The sequence below is a fragment of the Hemibagrus wyckioides genome, linkage group LG15, assembly GCF_019097595.1.
Source record: "Hemibagrus wyckioides isolate EC202008001 linkage group LG15, SWU_Hwy_1.0, whole genome shotgun sequence".
In the NCBI taxonomy this organism is placed as follows: Eukaryota; Metazoa; Chordata; class Actinopteri; order Siluriformes; family Bagridae; genus Hemibagrus; species Hemibagrus wyckioides.
The window spans coordinates 8,384,269-8,407,201 of NC_080724.1; the positions used below are offsets into that span (position 1 = coordinate 8,384,269).

Sequence of the window (22,933 nt, forward strand, 5' to 3'; positions counted from 1 at the left end):
GCTTTATTTAGAACACCTAGGTTACATAGGACACCCCAGGTCCCAGGTAGGCCAGACCTACTTGTCTGATATGATTAAAGGCCATTGGTTAATGGGCCAGTACTTCCAAGTTGCCCCTTTCACAAGGCCCTTAATCCTCTCTGCCTTAGAGACGCCATATAATGGCTGACCCTGTGCTCTAATGTTACTCTACTGTGCAACATTACACACAATAAATACACAATAAATAAAGGATTCTTCTACGTCTTTGATCTGGATGCTAGATCTGGAATGGATATATGTGATTTTTAAAACATAAGGGTTTGATGGTCAGGTGTCCACAAACTTTTGGCCATACAGTGTACCTGAATTCATCTTGCATAATACTTTGCCAGTGAAAGCGTTCAGTCCTGTTTCAAAAATAGTAAACCCAAATAATACAGTTCCTAAGTAAAACTGAACTGTGAACTCAATTCCAAAATTAAGTCATATACTGTGAATGTACACCGATCAGGCATAACTTTATGAGCACTGACAGGTGAAGTGAATAACACTGATTATCTCCTCATCATGGCACCTGTTAGTGGGTGGGATATATTAGGCAGCAAGTGAACATTTTGTCTTGATGTGTTAGAAGCAGGAAAAATGGGCAAGCATAAGGATTTGAGTGAGTCTGACAAGGGCTGAATTGTGATGGTTAGACGACTGGATCAGAGCATCTCCAAAACTGCAGCTCTTGTGGGGTGTTCCTGGTCTGCAGTGGTCACTATCTATAAAAAGAAGGAACAGTGGTGAACCGGCGACTGGGTCATGTGTGCCCAAGGCTCACTGATGCACGTGGGGAGCGAAGGCTGGCCTGTGTGTCCTGTGTGTCCCGATGTGGGGCCTCCAAGGGCCACACCTCGCAACTTACAGGACTTAAAGGATCTGCTGCTAACATCTTGGTTCCAGATCCCACGGCACACCTTCAAGGATCTAGTGGAGTCCATGCCTCGACGGGTCAGGGCTGCTTTGGCAGCAAAAGGGGGACCAACACAAAATTAGGCAGGTGGTCATAATGTTATGCCTGTTCGGTGTAAGTTTTCCAGCCTGACTGCAGCCCCACAGTTGATCATACACTCGCCTCAGCAGACGCTCATGTGACAATCGTTGTCAATCCCAAAGAGAACCTTACTCCCTTAATAGGCGCACTACATAGCGTATGACACAATGACTTATCTGCCCTAAAAAGTGCACAAGTTAGTCTAAGCGATTTAAGCTCACGCCCCGGTGTGGATTGAAGCTTTCACGTGACTTGATGTGAGGATGGCGGAAGTTAGTAGTCGGTCTGGATGTGCCTCAGCTATGGCGAAGTTTTCAGTTTTGTTTGTATTTTCTTTATTATGTACCTGCAGAGCACAAGTGCCTTTAATCATGTGGACCAGTGATGGGTATGTTCTATATTTTGAATGTTTACTTCTTTGAACGGGTTTTACATCCTGGACTAATTTGATCTGCCAGCATTAGCAGCCACAGAGGCTTAAACATGACTTTTTTATTAGCTACTAACTTTAAACTAATAACTACTAGTTAAGGTTTACTGGCTTATATCTGCCTTCACTCTATGTGTATTCATTATTGTCTGAGAACTTTACTGTATTGTCTTGGAAAAGTCAGATTGTGGCCTAAAGCTTGATAAGCCTGAGCTACACAAAGCTATGTAATAATGAATAGCTTAGTTGTATGCTGTTATATTTTACCTAACATTTTCTTTATTGTTGTAGCCTGACATTAGTTGGCATTATTAGTCACACATGACCTAAATAAAACAAACAAACAAACAAACCAATATCATCACATTGTGTAAAGACATATAATCGCGACATGTATCACGATAAACGTTTATAGTTTAATAAACAATAACAAACCACCAACAAAGGGACAAAAAATATATATTTTATATTTTCATAAGATATTCCATGAAGAAAAAGAAGGGGTCAGTAAAACAACTGACCAAAAGCACAAAAGGAGTTGTTATTGTCCATCACTGACTATTTGCATTGGATTATAAAAGGTTTGATAAAAGCATCACACTTGACAGGAACAGTCATGATGTTATTATGTCAAAATCTATCTACAACATATATATAATCATGTAAAGATGAATGAATACAATATTTAGAATAGGTATCCAGAGCAAAAGAATGCCAAAACAATGGATTGCTATTAGATCATGTGCCGTCCAGTCTGATATAGTTTATGATGAATGTATGTGCTTTTAACTGAAACATCACAGACCTTGCACAAAAAGACAAGCCATTGACTGCCCTAAAGCTGTCGGTACCGATCATAATGTTTCTGATTGCGGAAAGTAGCCTTGGTTACTTAAAGGAATAATAAGTAATATTAGCATAAAACTCAGGATCTGTGCACAATTTGGAAAATGGTCATATTCTTTTCCTATGAGTCAGTGGAGCAGAAGTAGTTATACTCTGGGGTGGGAGGGATTCATGCTTTTTCTCCCCTGTCAATCACAGAGACTCTAGCCAATCACAGGAGTCTGTGAGCTTGTGGATGTGGAAGTGGATGGATATTGTATTCCTTAGAGGGCATTACTTTGTCCATTGATGCAGCGGTTTTAACAGATGCAGTTGGCTGGCTTCAGATGTCTCTGAAAAATCATGCGTTATCCTACTAACTAGGGAGGGTGAAATGTATCATGTGAGGTGGAGGATAAAGAGCTAATGAATGAATGAAAACAAGTTATTTGTTGTTAAATCTACCTGGTCAACAACCAGTTTCCATGAGCTACCCCATGGAGACGTTCGAGGTCTTTTCAAACTGCTTTTGGATGGTAGAAATCCAAAATCTTACCAAATGCACATTCTCAACAGGCTTTTCCTTATATCATAGTATGTAAGCCAAATATGGTGGCTATAAGAAAGCTCTACTCCTTGTATCCTAATTTAATGCAATAATGTTAGCATTGATCACCTATGAAATGAAAGTTATATTGGCACAGGTCTCATCTAAGCTCTGCTGTTTTATGCAGGTACACTTTGCCAACCCCGCTTGAACCATCAGCTGGCGAGATTGTCTCAGGTGCGAAGTTGGCGTCCTATCTAAAATCAGCCTGGCCGACTTCGCCAAGGAATGTGCTGCTGTTTTTACAGGACGAGGTGAGAGGAGTGATCCTGACTCAACTTTGCCTGCTTCTCTCAGTGTAGTGTGATGCTGAGCCACAGTCTCACTTCCTCTTAGAGCTTCCTTAGGACACACCAGAATTGTCACATCTTTTCTTTTCTTAGAGGAACTGGACTATAACGACTGAGAGCATTACATAACAATGGAAGAATTAAAGTTAGGGCCATTTTTGTTTGTACCTCAGCAGTGTTGAATTCTGAAATCTGATGGGTCAGAAGGTGTTGATTCATTTTCTATAACAGCAGCTTGGCCTAATCACATGTTTATACATTAATGAGCTTGGGCCAGCATTTTTCCATAGTACCAGCTAATTAAAAATGTAGCTAATATATGTAATTGTTCGTATAGTATAGCTTTAGGTACAGAACAGTGGAGACAGTGGTCTTGCACATCCTGCCATTTTTATTAACCCATTTAACATGTTTTTAATACACTTCTTCCACTTCTGTGCGTAGTTAAGCATGGATGATTTCACAGCATATGGTGGTGTGTACGGCAACAAGGAAGACAGCGCCTTCGTAAACTTGGAGGTGAGGATGACCTGTATTCCATCTCTAAACGTGGTTACAAACATGTCATTTAACCTGCATTTAGTATTGATCCTGTAAGATTCTTAAAGGCTCTCCCATTTTCAATAAAATAGCAATTCTAATTGCAATAAAATAGCAATTCTAAATGTATAAATTACATTGTTATTGGAAACATAAATCATATTAAGATACATTAGGAGTATGGTCATATAGTGTAGGATCAATGTTGGTGGTATATTATAGATATGCAAATGAAAAATCTGGTCATTAACATTAACTTTTAGGAGGCTAAGTGGAATTTTTTGCTTGTTTTTGTTCGCATTCCAGTCTGCATTGCAGGCGTCCACTCCCATGGTGTTGCCAGCTCTGGCCTGGACTGCAGCCGACTCGGTGGAGAAAATCTTCCAGCAAGAGCTTGCCGTTCCAGCACTCAACATTGCTCCGTCTGAACTCAGCCAGCTTCAGCTGAACACAGACCAGCCTTCGCTACTGGTCATCAGGCTCCCATACACCGCTGGGTAAAGCCTAGCATTTCACAAGGGATTTATCTATTAGCTCTAATGCAGAGGACCGTAGAGTGCACATGATCCGTGGCAACACACTGCTTCTCCTTCATCTCATATGACCTGATGCAGATGGACTCTGCTCAATTATTACACAAGCAAGCACCAAATCTCTCTACAAGATGTTTTATTTTAGCGTCAAGAAAACAGATTTGTTGTGAAGTGGAACCGATAAACGTTATTACTATGGCAACAAGTAGTAGGAACGCCTCCTGGCAACATCATAGTACAGTACGACTGACGACTTGAAAATTAAAATCACTGTATGTGTGGACATAGCTTCAGTTAGTTATCTGGGATATTATGTTTTATGCATTTTATGTGAAGAGTTGTTCTGTACCCTATGAAGATATACAACCTCCCCAAGCCTTAAACTATTGAGGAACAAAAACGTCTGTCCATTCATCCAAGAAAAATATGTAGAAGTGCAGCTTCTATATAGATGATTTATTCTGTTTTGCTCTGTTTGACAGGGCCCACTCAAAAGAGCTTCTTAGGAAAAATGGTAAGTTATTTATTTATTTATTTTTTAATAAACGTGTAATTTGTGTGTAGTTACTAATTGCCTTCTATTGGTAGATGAGACCATTGGCTATGTCCTGAATACACTGCGAGATCAGAGTGCGCCTTACACCGCTGTTTACACCGGCCTGAGACCTTCTCATGTAAGACAGACACAGCTGCGAGACAGATCACATGCTTGACAAAGCCATAATTCAAACTCATTGCAATTTCTTTTTTGTTAAAATTATCACAATTATTTTATTTTATGGGTTGGTGTCGACTCACTTTTTTGTGTTCTGCATAATGACATTAATATAAATCGACTGGTTTTCACCAAATTGCGTTTAATATTCTTGGCCCCTGTCTGTCAGATCTAAAAGTGCAGCAATTCATTCTAATTATATGCGCTGAAGCAAGTCTATTCAAGTTGGTTTACCGGATTTCTTGCGTCAACACTCATACTAATGATTTGCGCATATATTTGCTCGTTTCCAGCTTGATAAATAAGGCCTGGTGTCACAAAGCAGCATTGCAGAAATCCAGATGTAGATCTATAGTTAGTTCAGTTATAAGCAAGGCAGAGGAACCTCAAAAAGGAACACGTCGTCTCCTGAGTGACTCCAGATGAATCAATCATTACTCAAACCCCTCTAAGGAGTGCACTATAAAGTCAAGCAGTCGTGTGTGTTGAAAGGATGTTGTGACTAAGAGTCCTGGGATGAACCCAGGGCAACCTTTATGATGAGAGCAGCAGCTCTTAGAAAGTATAAATCTACAGTATAATAAATAAAAATAAATGATAATGAAATCTTCACTGTGCCATATAACATTGTTTTTACCAGTCTGAGTAACGACATAAATCCCTATAGAGTAAAAACCGTACAGGAGTTACCTTCCTGTTTTAGATTCACACTATCTTTCCTCATCCGTAGGTGATTCAGGACACATCCATGTCTTGGGAATTAGCAGGACGCTCGCTGCTGCAGGCGCCACCAGAACAGGCTGTGAAACCTCCACTGACTTTCAACGATACTAAAGGAAAGCCTTGTATCCTACTCTGGGCCAATCAACTAAACGTTGGCTACGACAGGGGACAATTTTTTGATTTGGGCTCTCTTACTTTCAATGGCTCAGTCTCTCTGAATGGTTCTTTCTGTAATGGAACCTTATCCAAGTGAGCATTTTATCTAGAAGCTATGAATATTAAATGAATATTGTATCATCGTTCGTTTGTTTAAACATGTAAATGGTGATCTGTGATTTTGTGTTCCAGACTTGTCCTGAATTACCAAAATGTCCTGAATTTTAAATCCTTCCAGGTTATGTGAGTATCTAGATTGTTTGCTGGTATACTATGATATGTTATTGATTTAAATATTTGTTTGTGAGGCAAATTAAAACATGCATAGCAGCAAAACATCTCTGGTTCAACCTCCAGCTTCTTCATGCACAAGATCTTCTTCCCCGTGTCGGCTCGTGACTGGTCGGTCATGGAGCAGGTGCAACTGAACTATGACGGTCAGACGGCCATCTTCAACGCTAGCCGTGGAATCTATTCTCCTGCTGAGTATTCCTTCCACTGTCAGAAAGTGAGCAATGCTCAGAGCCCACTACTGGTGCCACGCGTTGTGACCGACAACGCCACCCGCTGGAGAGTCCTCTTCACTGACTTCCAGGTATCAGCGCTGTTCAAAATGTCTTACTAACCCTCAGATGTCCCAGACAGAACTTCATACTGTAATCAAGATGCACACAGATTAAAGAAATTGCATGGTAGAGCTCATCAAATGATCAGGACTCTTGCCTAACTTTCTACACTTCCTGTCATACTGTAAACCCTTGGTTCTCAAACCAGGGTCCAAGGATGTCCAAGAATCTATCATCGTTTTTCTTTCCTTTTTTTTTTTTTTTTTAAAATTTTTTCGTTAAAACAATATAAATAAAAATCCACCATCGTTAAAGTTGTTATATTTAGCATTCCTATAGTTAGAGGTGAGTTTTATTGCTCATTTAAATTGAATAGTTTTAATCCGGTCCTGACTTTATGGATGTTCTGTTGGTGGAACGATTGGGGATAACCAATTCATTAACCATGAATCCAAAAAATAACCATTTGAATACTGAGCTTCATATACGAATAGTTGCTAATAAAATAAATTTTATAAAATAATTAAAATAAATAAAAATAAAATAATTAATTTATTTTATGCTAATAAAATAAATGTTATTGCCAATAAATGTTATTAATGGCCAATAATGAGCTGACGTTAATGATGACTGAATTCCTTCATACAAACATTTAGCAGATTTGAAAAGCTTTTCACTGCATAAATCCTTTGCTCAACTTAAAAAAAAAAAACCCTCCCATTTAATTAATCAATGTCCTTTTCAAACCAGATACAGGGCTTCAACGTGACTGGAAATTTCTCGTATGCCAGCGACTGTGCCAGCTTCTTCACGCCGGCAATCTGGATGGGGCTGGTCACGTCTCTGCTCATGGTTTTAATCCTCACCTACGGCCTGCACATGCTTATGCAGCTGAGCACCATGGACCGCTTCGACGATCCTAAAGGCCCGAGCATTTCAGTGCCTCAGACCGAGTAATTCGAAGCCAAAGTTTGCCTTCCGGGTTTCGTTTTGATTTTGCTGACCTCGATTAGAAACCTGTTTTCATTCCAGAAGTTCCACGTTTTTAGCGCTCGCTCACTGTGCAAGGTGTTGATCCTGTTATCAGCACTACAGCCTTGTGCTGTTTCAGGTACAGTTTATGGTTTTGCTGACACTTATTTCACAAAAATGTCATTTCCCTTTTATTCTGAAGCAACAGTACTTCTTAAGTATTCATTGTACAACTAGTGCACATGCACGCACACACAATCAGCTGTTTTCTCAATTATCTTCGATTGCCTTTGACACTGAATGTGTTCCACAATGATAAACCTGTTGTGTATTTGATGGAGATGTAGTACTTGCCAAAATGCCATATGCCAAACGTACAACTGAAGAGCCTTTGAACAGTTATGTATTTTTTAATTTAATTTTTTCTTTACACAAAAGTGTCCTTTTAATACCAAAGCCTGGCGTTTAGTCATTAATATCTATGACAGCTAACAGACTATTAACAGCTGTTCTGTAATGCTAAAGCTTCCCTAAATCTCTCACCTTCTCACACATCCCTATAGTTATAGCAGGAGTGTGCATTTATAGGAAGATAAACAAATGTGGGATGCGTTACACATATAATGGTTTGGTTACTTATTTAATGGCATGTCACAAAATATTTTATTCCTCTTGTTCCACAGCGGTTTGTTAATGCAAATCATTTTTATTAAAATACAGCACCCCCCCCCCCCCCCCCCAATGTTACTAAGGCATATGGTTCACCTCAAGCGCTCCATCCTGAACACTTTCTACAGAGCACTGACACTGGAGACTCCTTCCAGAGCAGCTAAATAAATATCTCCTTGTCCTCTATAGAAACAATAATTTGTTCATTAACGTAAGCCTGTGATTTGCCTTGCAGCCATACTACTGACCACTCAGATTAGAGAAATCAACAATGCTGTGGACTACACCGCAATGTTCAATAATACTTTAAAGTGGAGAGATAAATTTATAGTCTCTATATTAAAAGTATTTCAGGCCCTCAAAACTCCCCCCACATTCCTGATTTTAAGCAAATCTGACCACCACATGTCTTTTGCCACTCACTTGTGGTTAATAGAGGTTTAAATGCCAAGAGGAAAGAACTGTTGCCCCAAATGTTTACAGATTTGTTCTTTACTGTTAAAAAGCTGTCCAGTGCTAAGGTTACTAGCAAACATTACTGTCATTTAAAAAAAAAAGTCTATACAGTTTATACATTATAGTAATGAATTCAATTTGTAAAACGCTATAGCTTCTGGATTTCATTTTCTTAAAATTAAAATCTTAATCACATTTAAGTGTAAGAAAATGACTAAGTTGAAGTTGTATAAATCATGAATTGATTTCATTACAATACCATATAAAACGATTACATTTTCTTTTGTTTTCATTGTATAAAGAGTTCTTGCTTAAGAATATTCTCTTGGTAACCCTTGTTACCTCATCTCTGTTTAATAACTGTGGGATGTATAATTTAATGAACACTTGGCAATAATTTAAAGCTTGTATGTATATTTGTGCCATTTGAAGTGCTACATGGTCAAAAGAAGTATGCTGATGAAATAAATCTATTTATAAATGAATTATTTTGTTTGGATTGACAATGTGGGGGGTGTTATGGGGAAAACGCAAAACCCCACAGTTTGTGAACCATGTGAATTATATGGATTTCTGTTCTGTACTTCAGATATTATCTGACCATCTAATTCAAAATACTAAACAAAACATGCTCATCTGTATATTTTAACCAACAACACATCTAAAATGACTGGAAACACCTGCCCCTATGTTAAGAGGTCATTTTTAATGTTTTTCATTTACACCTATTAAGTTAGCTGATGAGTGGATTATGACTGAGATGCAATTCTAGCAAGTTCCCTCAAAGTCCTGGGATTTTAAATGCACGCTTCTACTAATCGTATTGGCTTTGAGATTATTTACAATTTAACTATCAATTAAAGTGACAATCCATATATCATATCATGACTTTAAAAATGAATTACGGTCTATTTCTGTACCTTAATCATGTTTAGCAATGCAAAATATCCACAATGCAAAAGGAAAGATACTTATTAAAAGGTACCCAAGAATAAACCCATGAGTGAACCCCAAAGTTTAGTACTTTACTTCCGATGGGTTTGGCAGTATCATGGGTTTGGAGTTGCTTTATATATCATGGGAAGTTTGACAGATAGAAGGTCATCTGTGGAAAAACCTGAACCAAGTCAAGGATGTAGTACCAGGGAAATGTATCTGAATAAACATTTCAACATTCGTTTAGCAAACCACATCCTCATTCATAGGAATTGAACATAAACATAGTAATAATAAAAAAAGACAAGTACAACTTATTGGGTGAAGATTGCACGCCTGCAACGATATATTTGAATGCAAATTTAGCTCGCTCTGTGTACAGTGGAATAGAACCAATTCAGTGTTGCATATTTTAAAAGCCTTATTAGCCCAGAATACATAATGATCACTTTTCTGATTTTAGTAGGATTTACAATGCCTATTTATTAAATTTAGTCGATCATATCATCTCCACACGAATGAAGATAAAGTTTTTGTCTAGGATTTGATGAAAATACACTACTAATAATTCTGTAGCTTCTTCAGAGACTCTGGAGGCTGGATGCGAAATCCAATTTCAGTGGTGAAAAAACGGGTTTTCTTTCACTTAAAACCAGTAAGAAATATCATAAACACCACTGATCAACACTTTCTGATCATAAACACAACTTGTGTGATTAGACAGTGTCTGCAAGTCAGTGGAACTACATTCACTTCCAACATGAATTCGATGAAAACCTTCAGGCTTTCTTAACTGCAAAGGAAGTGGCATAGATTGCTTTAGTTCCTGTTGTTCAATTCTGTTGTTTTTCAATGAAGGGGCCAATCAAGCAACGTTAGAACGATGCTGGAGTACAGTCTTTTTGCTTTTTAGTGTGGAACGCTTTACCAGATACTAAGGAAAAGCAACATCGCATATCTATTGTAGTTCATGGCCTTCTTTTTGTTTTTTGGGCATTTCACTCCAAACCAGAATATCTAAAAACTCTAAAAGACAAGACACTCTGTAACTACATAAGAATACAGTTTACAAATAAATTACAAGGCAGACTTAAAAACATTAACCAAAAACATTATAATGGCAAGATATTTTGACTAGCACAAAATATTTATATCAATCTAAACAATCAATCTAGAATCATTCTGCTAGTTTCAAAGGTATGCTCATCGATACTACATGAACACATCAAAATAAAAAATAAAAAAAAGAAAGAAAATCAGATTATAATTGACACAGTTCCAGCTAAAAATAAAACAAAAGATGATTTTGAGTTCCATTTGGGTAAAATTAAGGCTTTGGATATTTTAAGAAGATTTAGAAATGTTCCTGTTCTATTAACAAGTCAAACACAGAACACAAATGGTTTACCTTTCTCTACATGTATTTTCTAGTAACAGTCAATTCTCAAACACATTCTTTAATCTTATAAATATTATAAAAGATTTTTAAAGACTATTAAATTATAGTCAGGGAGATCACTTGCTAACAGCAAGTTGGGTTTTGTCTGAAATTTTACTTAGCAGATCTCGACTGCTGATAAGAAGAGTTTATAGAATGTACGTTAAAGCTACAAGTCATATTTATCGACAACTGCTGCTTGGACCCAAGTGGCATAACCACTCTCAGTGATTTAGATGCAACAAGCACAAGCAAGCCAGCACAGTGGTGTATATATTTTTGAGTTATGTGGGTTTAGAGAATATGTGAAGAAAAATGAAAACATTATATGAGAAATGAGAGATATCAGGATGTTCCAGTTAGGGTATTTGTCTAATATCGTTTCCTTGTTTGTTTCATCACATGCAACATGAGTCAAAAGGTAAAGATCTTGTCTGATGCTAAACAGGAACAGAGCCTAAATTGTTCTGTTCACATGATTAGCTGTTGACTCTTATAAGTGAATATTATACACAAGGCAGTGCTAAAAGCCAGAACTTAAAAAGTGCACTGAATGGATTGAATTTGTATACTTTTGTTCGTTTGATCTATGCTGAAATATTTTAAGAGAACAAGATAATAATTCAAATGAAATTAATTAATAGTTCTAGCTCAAATCAGTAGTCAAAGCAGAGGTCCCCAACCACTGGCCACAACACACAACAGTTTGGCTGTGAAGGCATTATACTTTCCATTGTGGAGGAAACGTGTCAAATGAGGCAAAAACTGTAAGCTTTCAGAACAATTGACGTGTCTCTGGTTTCGCTTTTAACATTCATGTTTGTCACCCTTATACATTAGTGCAAATGATATAAATTGGTACTTATAAATAATCATCTCCACCAAAGGTCAGAATAAATCATATTGTTACAGACAACAAATCCTCAGTGGTGATCCATACACAAACAAGTATACAGATGCACTGCTATATCTTTATACCTACTTCTAACCCTCTTTCAGCTATAATCTGGTCTATGTTGTTAAAATGATTGGGAGCCCCTGTCCTAAAGGAGAAAGTCTTAATCTAAAACAAAGTACATGATCACACATAATCTGGTGGGCACAAATTCAAGAGAAAAAAAATGAAACAAGAGCTCTGATCACTCCTAGATCAGTTCCGATGGAAAACAAAGACCAGCAGGAAGCAGGGGAACACCAGACAGTTTTCACCTGGACTAAGCTCTAAAAAAGGACATAGTGGAAATATGCTTTTTAAAAAATAAAAAAAAATTAACAAGCAAGAAAACAAATACAGTATATTTCTTGGCAATGATAGGATCAGGTGCATAAAGCAGAAGTCATGATAGGTTTGTTTACAAGAATTAGAAAAGTCAAATTTCTTACAGCAAGCTTAGCAAAATCAGGTTAGTCATGCCACATTCACACTAGCATGATCGTTCATCTACCGTGTAAATGGAGAGTTTTGCAGTTCTGTGCAAATTGGGTATGACTGTAAAGTAAAGTGACCAAAAGACTTCCTCGACCCAATCCGGTGGAGAGCGTGTTGTCCGAGGCTCTTCGGTTTCCCCAATTACTCATGAACTTCTACTTATAAGTAGTTCCCACGTTCAAAAAACTTAAGAAAAACTTGCTATGGTTTCTTTTTAAACTGTATATGGAGATATTATGTGGTGAAATTAAAAAAGAGAAACAAGCGAGTTGTCACTTGCTAGTGTGAGTGTAAGGTCATGCCGTAATATATTATCATATATACATGATTTATAATTATAAATAATAATAATAATAATAATAATAATAATAATAATAAATAATTATAAATAAATAACTTTATAAATAAAGTTCCTCTCAGACCACTGCTCTAATGATTTAAGCAATTTCATTTAAAAAAATATGAGATAATCTGATTTTCTTACCAGGACATTGATGTTAAGTGCTCCCTTCATTTCTAGTGGGCACCTTTCCCCAATGAGTTCTGGAAACCAAAGTTCAGCATTTGTCTCTTAAACCTTATCCTAATTCTCTGGTATTTAAACCTCCAGTGAATTGTGTGGAAAAAAAAAAAATGTAACAAAATCTAACAATCACACTAACCACCACTTTAACGGGAACACTAACCCTAGAGCTACAATTAAAAGTTCATCAAACACCTGAATTAAGGAAAAGTTTGATCTCTGTGACTTTAATTGTGGCATGGTTGATGGTACCAGATAAAGGAGAAGAAGAAGAAGTAGTTGTTCACCTGGTATTTTTCCAGTCAAATGTGTGCAGACGACTACATTTATTTTCTGAGGATGTCATTGTGACATTTACATGGAGATTTTCAAATTCGGTATGAACTTGAAAATAAGCAACAAATCTAAAAGACTTGCGCACATAATTCCTCGACCCAATCTGACGGCACTTGTGGTACAAAGTTCTTTGTTACTACCCATTTTAAAAAAAAATTAAGAAAAACAATTATTAAAAATTAATCCTACTGCTGAAAACCTCTAATTACAGTATCTGCGAATCCTGAAAGGAAGGGTACAACCGTAACTAAAAAAATAAAGATAGCACCAACAACCACACTACGATCAAAAAATCTATTTTCCCCGATTGTGATGTTTGATGTGAATGTTATCTGAAGCTGCTGTCCTGTATCTACACAGTTTTATGCACTGTGCTGCTGCCACCTGATTGGCTGACTGGACAACTGCATAAATAATGTATACAGTGACCAAAACAACTGACTGCAAACCCTTCCAAACAAACCGCTCTTATGTCTTTGTGCATGTTTATGAACCACAATGTGTGTACAAGTAAAATGAATCAGTATGTTAATATTTCTGGTGAGAATGACAGGACCGGTTGCTGTTACTAAATCTTTCTATAGCATGGGGGGGAAAAATGACATGCAAATAAACATGAAAGACATTCTTGTTAACATAAGCTGCAAGCAGTAAGCATGCCGTGAAGGTGGGACAAATTGCATTAGTTTTTTTAAAAACAACAAGCTCAAACTTTTTTTTGTCAATAATTTGTTCATACACTTTAATGAAATAGGTGCTGCACTTACCTTTTCGTTAAGTAAAACACTAATCCTGAAAGGTAAAAACAGGACATAAATTTAAAACAGAAAACAGTACAAATCAAGCATTTTATTGTTTTGAAATTAAAACAGGACAGCAGATCGGAGAGTATGTAAGGTAAATCACAGGTTCATACTGACGCGCTTTTTCTAAGATATATCGTTGCTATAGAAACAACTAATTCATAGAATTAGTTAGAAACAACTAATTCTTTTATTGAAGAAAGTAAAAATGTCTTTTCAAACAAAGAAAAACACTACTTGATATTGTGACTCTCCGTACGTTTATTTTAAATGAATGGGAGGAGTCTCCATTTTCAGCACGTTTTAACATGGGTAAAGTCCTAACCCTAATTCGTACTTTAAACTTAAATGTATTAATAATGTATGCATTTTATTTCCCCACATAATGTCTGTATGTCTAATATATATATATATATATAAATAAAAGGGATGCAATAATACAGGTAACCCACGGTTCAATACGTACCGCGGTTTTCGGTTCGGATGGCTTGGCAAATTAAAGGGATTTTTTTTTTTCAGTTATTCTTTGCTTAGGTGATGGGAACAGTAAGCATGTAATTAGCGCTTGTATGACTTTATGACAGGAGATGGGTTTGGAGTACAGCGCTCTTTTTTCCCAATCCACTATGTAATGACCAGTCACGGTGAGAGTTGCCCACGAGGTCACAACTATCTGTTATTACAGCAACACTTAGCCAATTAGTTTTCAATTTTTTGCGCGTTTTTTTCGTAGACGTTGGGGAAAAAGGACATGGTGGTATGTGCGTGTGTAACGCGGTTCGAGCACTTTTATAAGTTGCCGAAAGCCTGCATCACCGATCACAGAAAACGGCTGCAAATCTTTAGCAATTATTATATTATAATTATTTTTTGTGTCTCTCAGAACCAGTTGGGTATGAATGCTGGAAGGATTCAGCTGGAGACTGTTACTTTTTGGATGCCTGTGTTACCTGCTCTGCCATCCTGCTTCCACACAGTGATATCTCTGGGTGATGGAGCTGCAGATGTGTGGTCATGTTGGAAGTATTTCTATGTCAGTAGCTAACTTGTGTGTAACAGTGCTTAAACACAGCCTTTTTTTGTTTAGCATTTTTGTTTAATCGGCATCATAATCAACAACAAATCCGAAATGTTCCCACACTACAGATTTGAAAGATGGCGCTGCTTCATCGCTCGCTAGGGTTAGATTGTGAAATCTGACACCAGCATCGCAAACATGGTTACCGCCTCTAACTTCAGCACTTACTGATTGGATATTTACTCATGGGGATGCGTGTCTGTCTCAGCGCGTAACCATACAGTACACACAAACAGGCAGTTCAGAGAGTAATAAAACGCATGGTTATTATTGTAAGGAATATATTATATTATATATATATATAATATAATATATTCCTTATATTATTATATAATAATATATATAATATATTCCTTATTATATTATATTTTTTTTCCCCCGGAATAAATATCGCTGTTCAGCCAACATTCACTTACCCCCAACAAGGATAAGTGCAAGCAAAACCCCAATCACAATCCAAATCACCGTAGTGTTTCCTGTGAATAAAATGTAATATAGGGTATTACTTCAAAAACCAAATATCATTATCATCTACAATCTTGTAAACTAAAATATGTTAGCAATCTACCTAAGTGTAGTTAATAAAACATGGACACCCTGTGATTATGTTTAAAAGCATGTTTTAAACATGGCAAAACTGTATAATTGCTTTTCTTTTTAGACTATAATAGACAAAACTATAATATACAAAGACTATGAAAGACAAAACTTCCACTTTCATATTTAACAAATACAAGAACAATGAGGATCATTATTAGGGTTGGTTCATTTTGAAAACACTACTTACCATTGGGAACTGGGGGAGCACTGGTAGTTGGGACTGGACCTGGAGGGATTGGACCTGGCGGGATTGGGACTGTTGTATCTTAAGAGACAAAGAAAAAAAAAAGAAGAAATAGAATAAAAAAAAAATAAAAATAAACATCTTAACAAATCATACATCATAAGGTGGCACTTGAGAGCACCATTTACATACGAACGGACTCTCACCACAGAAAGTATTGGAACAAGAATATCAATTAATTTGAAATGATATATAATGATCAGAGTTTCAGCATTCATTTGGGCGTTTTCTCAATTGGGCATGATCATGGCATCGATGTTGGTGCCAAGAAGAATGTAGTAACTAAATCACTCTTTACAACCAGAGTGAGCAAAAAAAAAAAAAAAAAAAAACTCAGCATGCACAAACCATCGAACATTGAGGTGTGCGATAGCAGATCACATCAGGTTTCAGATCTGTCAACCAAGAACAGGAATTTGTGATACAGTCATTGTTCCAGTCTTCAACCATCCAGTTTCAGAGAGTCTGTGCCCAGCTTCCTGTTCTTGGCTTACAGGAGTGGCACCCTATGTGGTCTTCTGCTTTTTAGTTTTTCACTCCATTTGGTATAAACTGTTGCAGTAAAAATTTGTCCATTTTAAACAGACATTCACAATGACTATATGCCGTTAATAAATTTGCTTGCTTATAATAAACAAAATAAGAATTATACAATTCCTTCCTGTTAAATCAGTGGGTGTGTCAAAAAGAGAAATGTGATTTAATACCAATGCACTTTGGAGGAGGTGAACTCCATCCGTTTACTTCACATTTCAGGAAGGCTGACCCTTCCATCCTGAAGCCTTCATTACACTTATACCGGACAAACTCTAAGTATTTGTAGGGTGGTGCTCTGCCTTCAATTCTCTGTGCATTTTCAACCATAAATCCATCACAGCTGATCTCTGTAATAGAGTTCAGACAGAAGTATTAATGACAAAAGGGCTCAAATAAATACTTTAAAAAAACAAAAAAAAACAAATCAAATCTGCAATAAACAAAACATTTAGTTAACCAATATTATTATATAAAATTACAAATACAGTCGAAACACAGCATCAATTTTATCAGTAATCAAAATATCAGTACTTTTTAAGAATTACTTCCAACATCCAAATTAGAACCTAAATATTACTTGGGGCCTAATTTATGTTTACATGTAATTCTGCATAACTCACTTAAACACCGAGGAGGAGGAGGAAAGGTTCCGTTGTCAGGACAGACCATTTCTGAATCTCCAACAAGAGTGTAATCTTTATTACAAGAGTATATGACTGCCTCACCATAATCATAAACATCCTTCAAGGGCTCAAACATTCCATTCTGTATATCGGAAGGTGTTTGACATTTCGCCGCTGAAAAGCAAAACAAGAACATAAGTTGCTTCAAAAAAACAAATTAACTACTACAACTGAACACAAAGGTTACCATAAATTCATTACCTTCACACACTGGGTCTCTCCCATCCCAACCATCATCTCGACAATTTCTAGTTTTCACTCCAACAACCATATACCTACAAACAGAGACGGTATGTAAAACGGGATGAACAAAAACGAGTGTTGTGCATTTGAATGAATATGTTTAAACAAAGACTAAATAAAAAGAGAAAACAAACCACAGCTTTACTAACCCTTTGTTACATTGTGCAGTGGCTGTTGCACCAAACTTAATTCCATCTGGAGTTAAATACTTTCCATTGGCCAACTCACCCAGACTTCCACAGGACTTTACTAAACATATATATATATTCATGTCTTAATGTTCATCCCTTGCACCATTAACAGTTCAAAAATAAACAATTAAACCCCCACTAACACCACATTACATTGGCACTGAAGTTGTAGTTCAGTCCACTGTTTTCCTGTGCAGGTGATTGACCTGGAACTTCCAGCCTGCACAGGCAGGTAACCAGTGGAACATTTGTATGTTAGTGTAGTTCCCTCAGGGTAAGTAGCTTGGCCTGAATCTTCAGTAAGAATCCTGTTTTCTCCAACAGAGGGTGCATCACATTGTGCTGAGAAAATAACAAATAAATGTAATATCAGTAAAATATTAGCACAGTTGAAAATCAGTATATAAATATGAAATTAGTAACTCCATATTGCAATGGTGTATGAGTGTATCTAGTGAGATAGAAATAATTGCAAAAAAAAAGAAGAATTATTCATAGTTTCTATCCTAAAGCCAATAAATTGAAATGTTTATTCCAGAAGCTGCATTATCATCCTCAAGGAGCATCAATTGAGATTAGTCAAGTACAAAACACAGGGATTTTTTTTTTAACTCCTTGAACCAACCTCACAGTGACGTAAACTTTTTATTTTTTTGTAATGAGCTGGCCATTACTACCACTGCCTGCTAACTAGCATAGAACAAATAAACAGAATAAATATCACCTTTATTGGCAAGTACTGTGACTTTTCTATATATAAGTAATATGCAACAAACTTCACAAATTCACTGCACTTTTTCCCCATTTTGGGAAAAGTGCTACCAGTGTTTCTTCTAGTTTTACTACGAGTCTTTGCATTACGTTTTTTCTTGAAAAGTGTTTATCTTCCCCTCTCTGTAAAATAATCTGGCTGAGATTAAATCAGTCAAGAGTGACAGAGTGTTGTGGGGAGTGACAATGTAATCAGTATAGAGATTTTAAAATACCACTGTCCTGCACTTGATATGGTTCTCCAGTTCACATCCCAGTTGCTGGTCATGAATTCAGAGGGTGACAAAGTCACAAGAGCCTAATATTAATTATATATATATATATATATATATATATATATATATATATATATATATATATATATATATATATATATATTATATATATACACACACCAGTACATGTGAACTGGAGAACCATATCAAGTGCAGGACAGTGGTATTTTAAAATCTCTATACTGATTACATTGTCACTCCCCACAACACTGTCACTCTTGACTGATTTAATATATATATATATATATATATATATACACACACATATACATATATATACACATACATACACACACACACTACTCACAAAAAGTTAAGGATATTTGGCTTTTGGGTGAAATTTATGGAAAATGGAAAAAGTTCACACTACAGTGATATTGTATCATGAAAGTAGGGCATTTAAGTAGAAGCATGCAATGGTGATTTCCTCATCTCAAACAATTTATTGAAACAAAAGCCAACAACAGTGGTGGTATACCACAACAAAAAATGTCAGTGTCTCAATAATTTGTCATGTGCCCTTGACCATCAATTACAGCTTGACAACGACATCTCATGCTGTTCACAAATCAACTTATTGTCTGCTAAGGCATGGCATTCCACTCTTCTTGAAGGGCAGCCCTCAGGTCATTGAGGTTATGGGGTGCAGGGTTATGAGCCTCTACACAGCGACTCAGCTGATCCCATAGGTTTTCTATGGGATTCAGGTCTGGAGAAAGTGCAGGCCACTCCATTTGAGGTACCCCAGCCTCCAGCAGCCATTCCCTAATGATGCGACCTCCATGAGCTGGAGCATTGTCGTACATGAAGATGAAATTAGGCCTGTGTTGTTCATGCAGGGGCACAATGACTGGATTAATGATGTTATTCAGGTAGTATTGGCTTGTCACTGTACCATTCACAAGATGTAGGGCAGTTCTGTATTGAGTAGACACACCTGCCTAGACTGTAACACCACCACAACATCGCTGGCGGCCATCATTTCTGCTCAACGTGAATCGACTTTCATCAGAGAACAGTAACAGTCAACAGAGAAGACGATGACGCCTAGTGGTGTGGTCAGGTACCCTTGCAGGTCGTCTAGCACGCAGACCACGCTGATGTAAACGGTTTCGAATGGTCTGACGCGACACTTGGGTGCCTCTTACCTCCCTTAAATGTGCCTGGAGTTGAGTGGCATTCATCATCTGGTTCCGCAGGGCACTGTTCACAATGAAGCAGTCATCAATATGGGATGTGGCCAAAGGACGTCCACTTCTATGCCTTTCTGTGACTCTTCCAGTCTCTCTGTATCTCTGTCGCAACTTGCTGATGACATTGTGTGACACTCTAAGCTCAGTGGCCACTTCCTTCTGAGAACATCCTGTTTGAAGCCCCGCAATGGCGAGGTACTGTTGATCAATTGTTAGATGTCGCCTTGGTCTCATGATGTCAAAATGTGAACAACATGATGAAGAGGACTGTTTAAATACCAATTCTAACTGAACCAGAAAATTTAGTGGTCGATTCATTCAACACCAGTTGTGAATTTTGCCGTTAAGCACCTTGTTAGAGAACAGCAAGTTATGCAAAAAGTACTGAAACACTGGACATGTGCATTAAAAAGTGTAGAGAAGGTTCACCTGTAAAGGTTATAGTGCATTTTAGGTGCATCCTGAAATTTCACCCGAAAGCCCAATATCCTTAACTTTTTGTGAGTAGTGTGTGTATATATATATATATATATATATATATATATATATATACACACATATACACACATATATATACACACATACACACACACTATATTGCCAAAAGTATTCACTCACCTGCCTTGACTCGCATATGAACTTAAGTGACATCCCATTCCTAATCCATGGGTTCAATATGACATCGGTCCACCCTTTGCAGCTATAACAGCTTCAACTCTTCTGGGAAGGCTGTCCACAAGATTTAGGAGTGTGTTTATGGGAATTTTTAACCATTCTTCCAGAAGCGCATTTGTGAGGTCACACACTGATGTTGGACGAGAAGGCCTGGCTCTCAGTCTCCACTCTAATTCATCCCAAAGGTGTTCTATCGGGTTGAGGTCAGGACTCTGTGCAGGCCAGTCAAGTTCATCCACACCAGACTCTGTCATCCATGTCTTTATGGACCTTGCTTTGTGCACTGGTGCACAGTCATGTTGGAAGAGGAAGGGGCCAGCTCCAAACTGTTCCCACAAAGTTGGGAGCATGGAATTGTCTAAAATGTCTTGGTATGCTGAAGCATTCAGAGTTCCTTTCACTGGAACTAAGGGGCCAAGCCCAGCTCCTGAAAAACAACCCCACACCATAATCCCCCCTCCACCAAACTTTACACTTGGCACAATGCAGTCAGACAAGTACCGTTCTCCTGGCAACCGCCAAACCCAGACTCGTCCATCAGATTGCCAGATGGAGAAGCGCGATTCGTCACTCCAGAGAACGCGTCTCCACTGCTCTAGAGTCCAGTGGCGGCGTGCTTTACACCACTGCATCCGACGCTTTGCATTGCACTTGGTGATGTATGGCTTGGATGCAGCTGCTCGGCCATGGAAACCCATTCCATGAAGCTCTCTGCGCACTGTTCTTGAGCTAATCTGAAGGCCACATGAAGTTTGGAGGTCTGAAGCGATTGACTCTGCAGAAAGTTGGCGAACTCTTCGCACTATGCGCCTCAGCATCCGCTGACCCCGCTCCGTCAGTTTACGTGGCCTACCACTTCGTGGCTGAGTTGCTGTCGTTCCCAAACACTTCCACGTTCTTATAATACAGCTGACAGTTGACTGTGGAATATTTAGGAGCGAGGAAATTTCATGACTGGATTTGTTGCACAGGTGGCATCCTATCACAGTTCCACGCTGGAATTCACTGAGCTCCTGAGAGCGACCCATTCTTTCACAAATGTTTGTAAAAACAGTCTGCATGCCTAGGTGCTTGATTTTATACACCTCCGGCCATGGAAGTGATTGGAACACCTGATTCTGATTATTTGGATGGGTGAGCGATATAACTTTTGGCAATATAGTGTGTGTGTGTGTGTGTGTGTGTGTGTGTATATATATATATATATATTTATATTTATATATATATATATATATATATATATATATATATATATATATATATATATATATATTTATATTTATATGTATGTGTGTGTGTGTGTGTTATTCAGTAGTTATCCTATTCAGTTCTGCACCATTTCAGAACTGTTTTGTAAGTCATCAGGGTGATTCATATGGGTCCATGACATCATCTTGTTGTTTCTGTCAACTGACTGTATTACTAAGCTATTTCCCCCTGCAAAACGATGGCAACTCTGCATGTGATGTTTTCCCAGCCACATAATAAACTTCTGCTTATACCATTGCTTAACCAATTACATACACACACATTATTTTTTATATATATATATATATAAAATCTTCCTAATATTGTGTTTGTCACACGGATCACACGGGCCAGCCTTCACTCCCTACGTGCATCAATGAGTCTTGGCTGCCCATGACCTTGTCTCCGGTTCACCACTATTCCTTCCTTGGACCACTATTGATAGATACACTACAAACTGGGAACACCCCAGAAGAGCTGTAGTTTTGGAGATGCTCTGATCCAGTTGTCTAGCCATTCACTACATCTGTCAGTGCTCATAATGTTATGCCTGATCGTTGTATATATGTGTATATACACACACTTCTACTTTTCTAGACATTCTCCAGATTATTTCTACTAGTGGAACTGTTTTTTACATCAAGCTTTAAAGTGAAAAGTCGCGATCATAAAACAAGCTATGACTAACAAATGATGAAATGAATCTATGAATGATGAATTAAAGCGGGTTGTACCTCGGATTTCTCCAGGCTTCATGAGACACATGAGAAGGATGATCAGAGTGTAGCTCGGTGTCTCCCACATCGTTTCCGATGTTGTTTTACCTCCGACTTCTTTTCACTGCTGCAATACGGTCAGTAATATTGTTTAGTTTGCAAGTTAAGGAGGAAAAAAACTGGAGTTAAGTAGTTAGCTCGCTAACCAGGTTGTATTTGTTTCCTTAAACAACAACATGCATTTAAAGTTATTTAAATATGTCGTCTTTTATTTTGTTATATATATCTAATGTTCAAACCAGTCCATCTAGCTGACTAGCTTTTGACTAAAGATTCCGAGTAATTGAGTAATACGGTTTTACGGTAATACGTTTATACGGTCTTCCTAGTAAATGTAGTGTCGTTGCATGCTAATGTTACCTGATAACTGAGAATATGAGAAGGAGGTCTCACAGATTCGTCGTCGAACTAAATATAATGAAAATAAAGTTAATGTTATGTACCAGAATAT

General features: G+C 37.5%; 2 protein-coding genes across 5 annotated transcripts in view; one reads left to right on the forward strand and one right to left on the reverse strand.

Annotated features, from left to right (window-relative positions):
• Positions 1 to 1,252: 1,252 nt before the first annotated feature.
• atp6ap1b (ATPase H+ transporting accessory protein 1b) lies at positions 1,253 to 8,988 on the forward strand. Its single transcript, XM_058410584.1, has 10 exons — positions 1,253 to 1,409; positions 3,011 to 3,137; positions 3,618 to 3,692; positions 4,020 to 4,210; positions 4,729 to 4,760; positions 4,835 to 4,920; positions 5,692 to 5,933; positions 6,033 to 6,083; positions 6,198 to 6,435; positions 7,157 to 8,988. The coding sequence occupies exons 1-10, from the start codon at positions 1,285 to 1,287 to the stop codon at positions 7,361 to 7,363; spliced, it is 1,374 nt and encodes a 457-aa protein (XP_058266567.1). The 5' UTR covers positions 1,253 to 1,284; the 3' UTR covers positions 7,364 to 8,988.
• A 765-nt stretch (positions 8,989 to 9,753) lies between these two features.
• The window catches only part of LOC131366250 (sushi, von Willebrand factor type A, EGF and pentraxin domain-containing protein 1-like), a 61,216-nt gene continuing 48,036 nt past the window's right edge, over positions 9,754 to 22,933 (reverse strand). For 3 of the 4 annotated variants that reach the window (XM_058410541.1, XM_058410538.1, XM_058410539.1), the window contains 10 exons: positions 17,698 to 17,886; positions 17,503 to 17,602; positions 17,312 to 17,385; positions 17,048 to 17,224; positions 16,598 to 16,774; positions 15,834 to 15,911; positions 15,463 to 15,522; positions 13,933 to 13,957; positions 12,791 to 12,849; positions 9,754 to 12,098 (listed from right to left, as the gene is read on the reverse strand). In XM_058410541.1, coding sequence (XP_058266524.1) covers positions 12,804 to 12,849; positions 13,933 to 13,957; positions 15,463 to 15,522; positions 15,834 to 15,911; positions 16,598 to 16,774; positions 17,048 to 17,224; positions 17,312 to 17,385; positions 17,503 to 17,602; positions 17,698 to 17,886 — 926 coding nt within the window. In that variant the 3' untranslated portion in view covers positions 9,754 to 12,098; positions 12,791 to 12,803. The remainder of the gene's footprint in view (positions 12,099 to 12,790; positions 12,850 to 13,932; positions 13,958 to 15,462; positions 15,523 to 15,833; positions 15,912 to 16,597; positions 16,775 to 17,047; positions 17,225 to 17,311; positions 17,386 to 17,502; positions 17,603 to 17,697; positions 17,887 to 22,933) is intronic. The other variant, XM_058410540.1, reaches the window with a different exon arrangement.

Coding starts and splice junctions, on each gene's coding strand:
- atp6ap1b (XM_058410584.1), top strand. CDS start 1,285: ATGGCGGAAGTTAGTAGTCGGTCTGGATGTGCCTCAGCTATGGCGAAG. Junction 1,410..3,010: donor ATCATGTGGACCAGTGATGG/GTATGTTCTATA, acceptor TGTTTTATGCAG/GTACACTTTGCCAACCCCGC. Junction 5,934..6,032: donor TGTAATGGAACCTTATCCAA/GTGAGCATTTTA, acceptor TTTGTGTTCCAG/ACTTGTCCTGAATTACCAAA.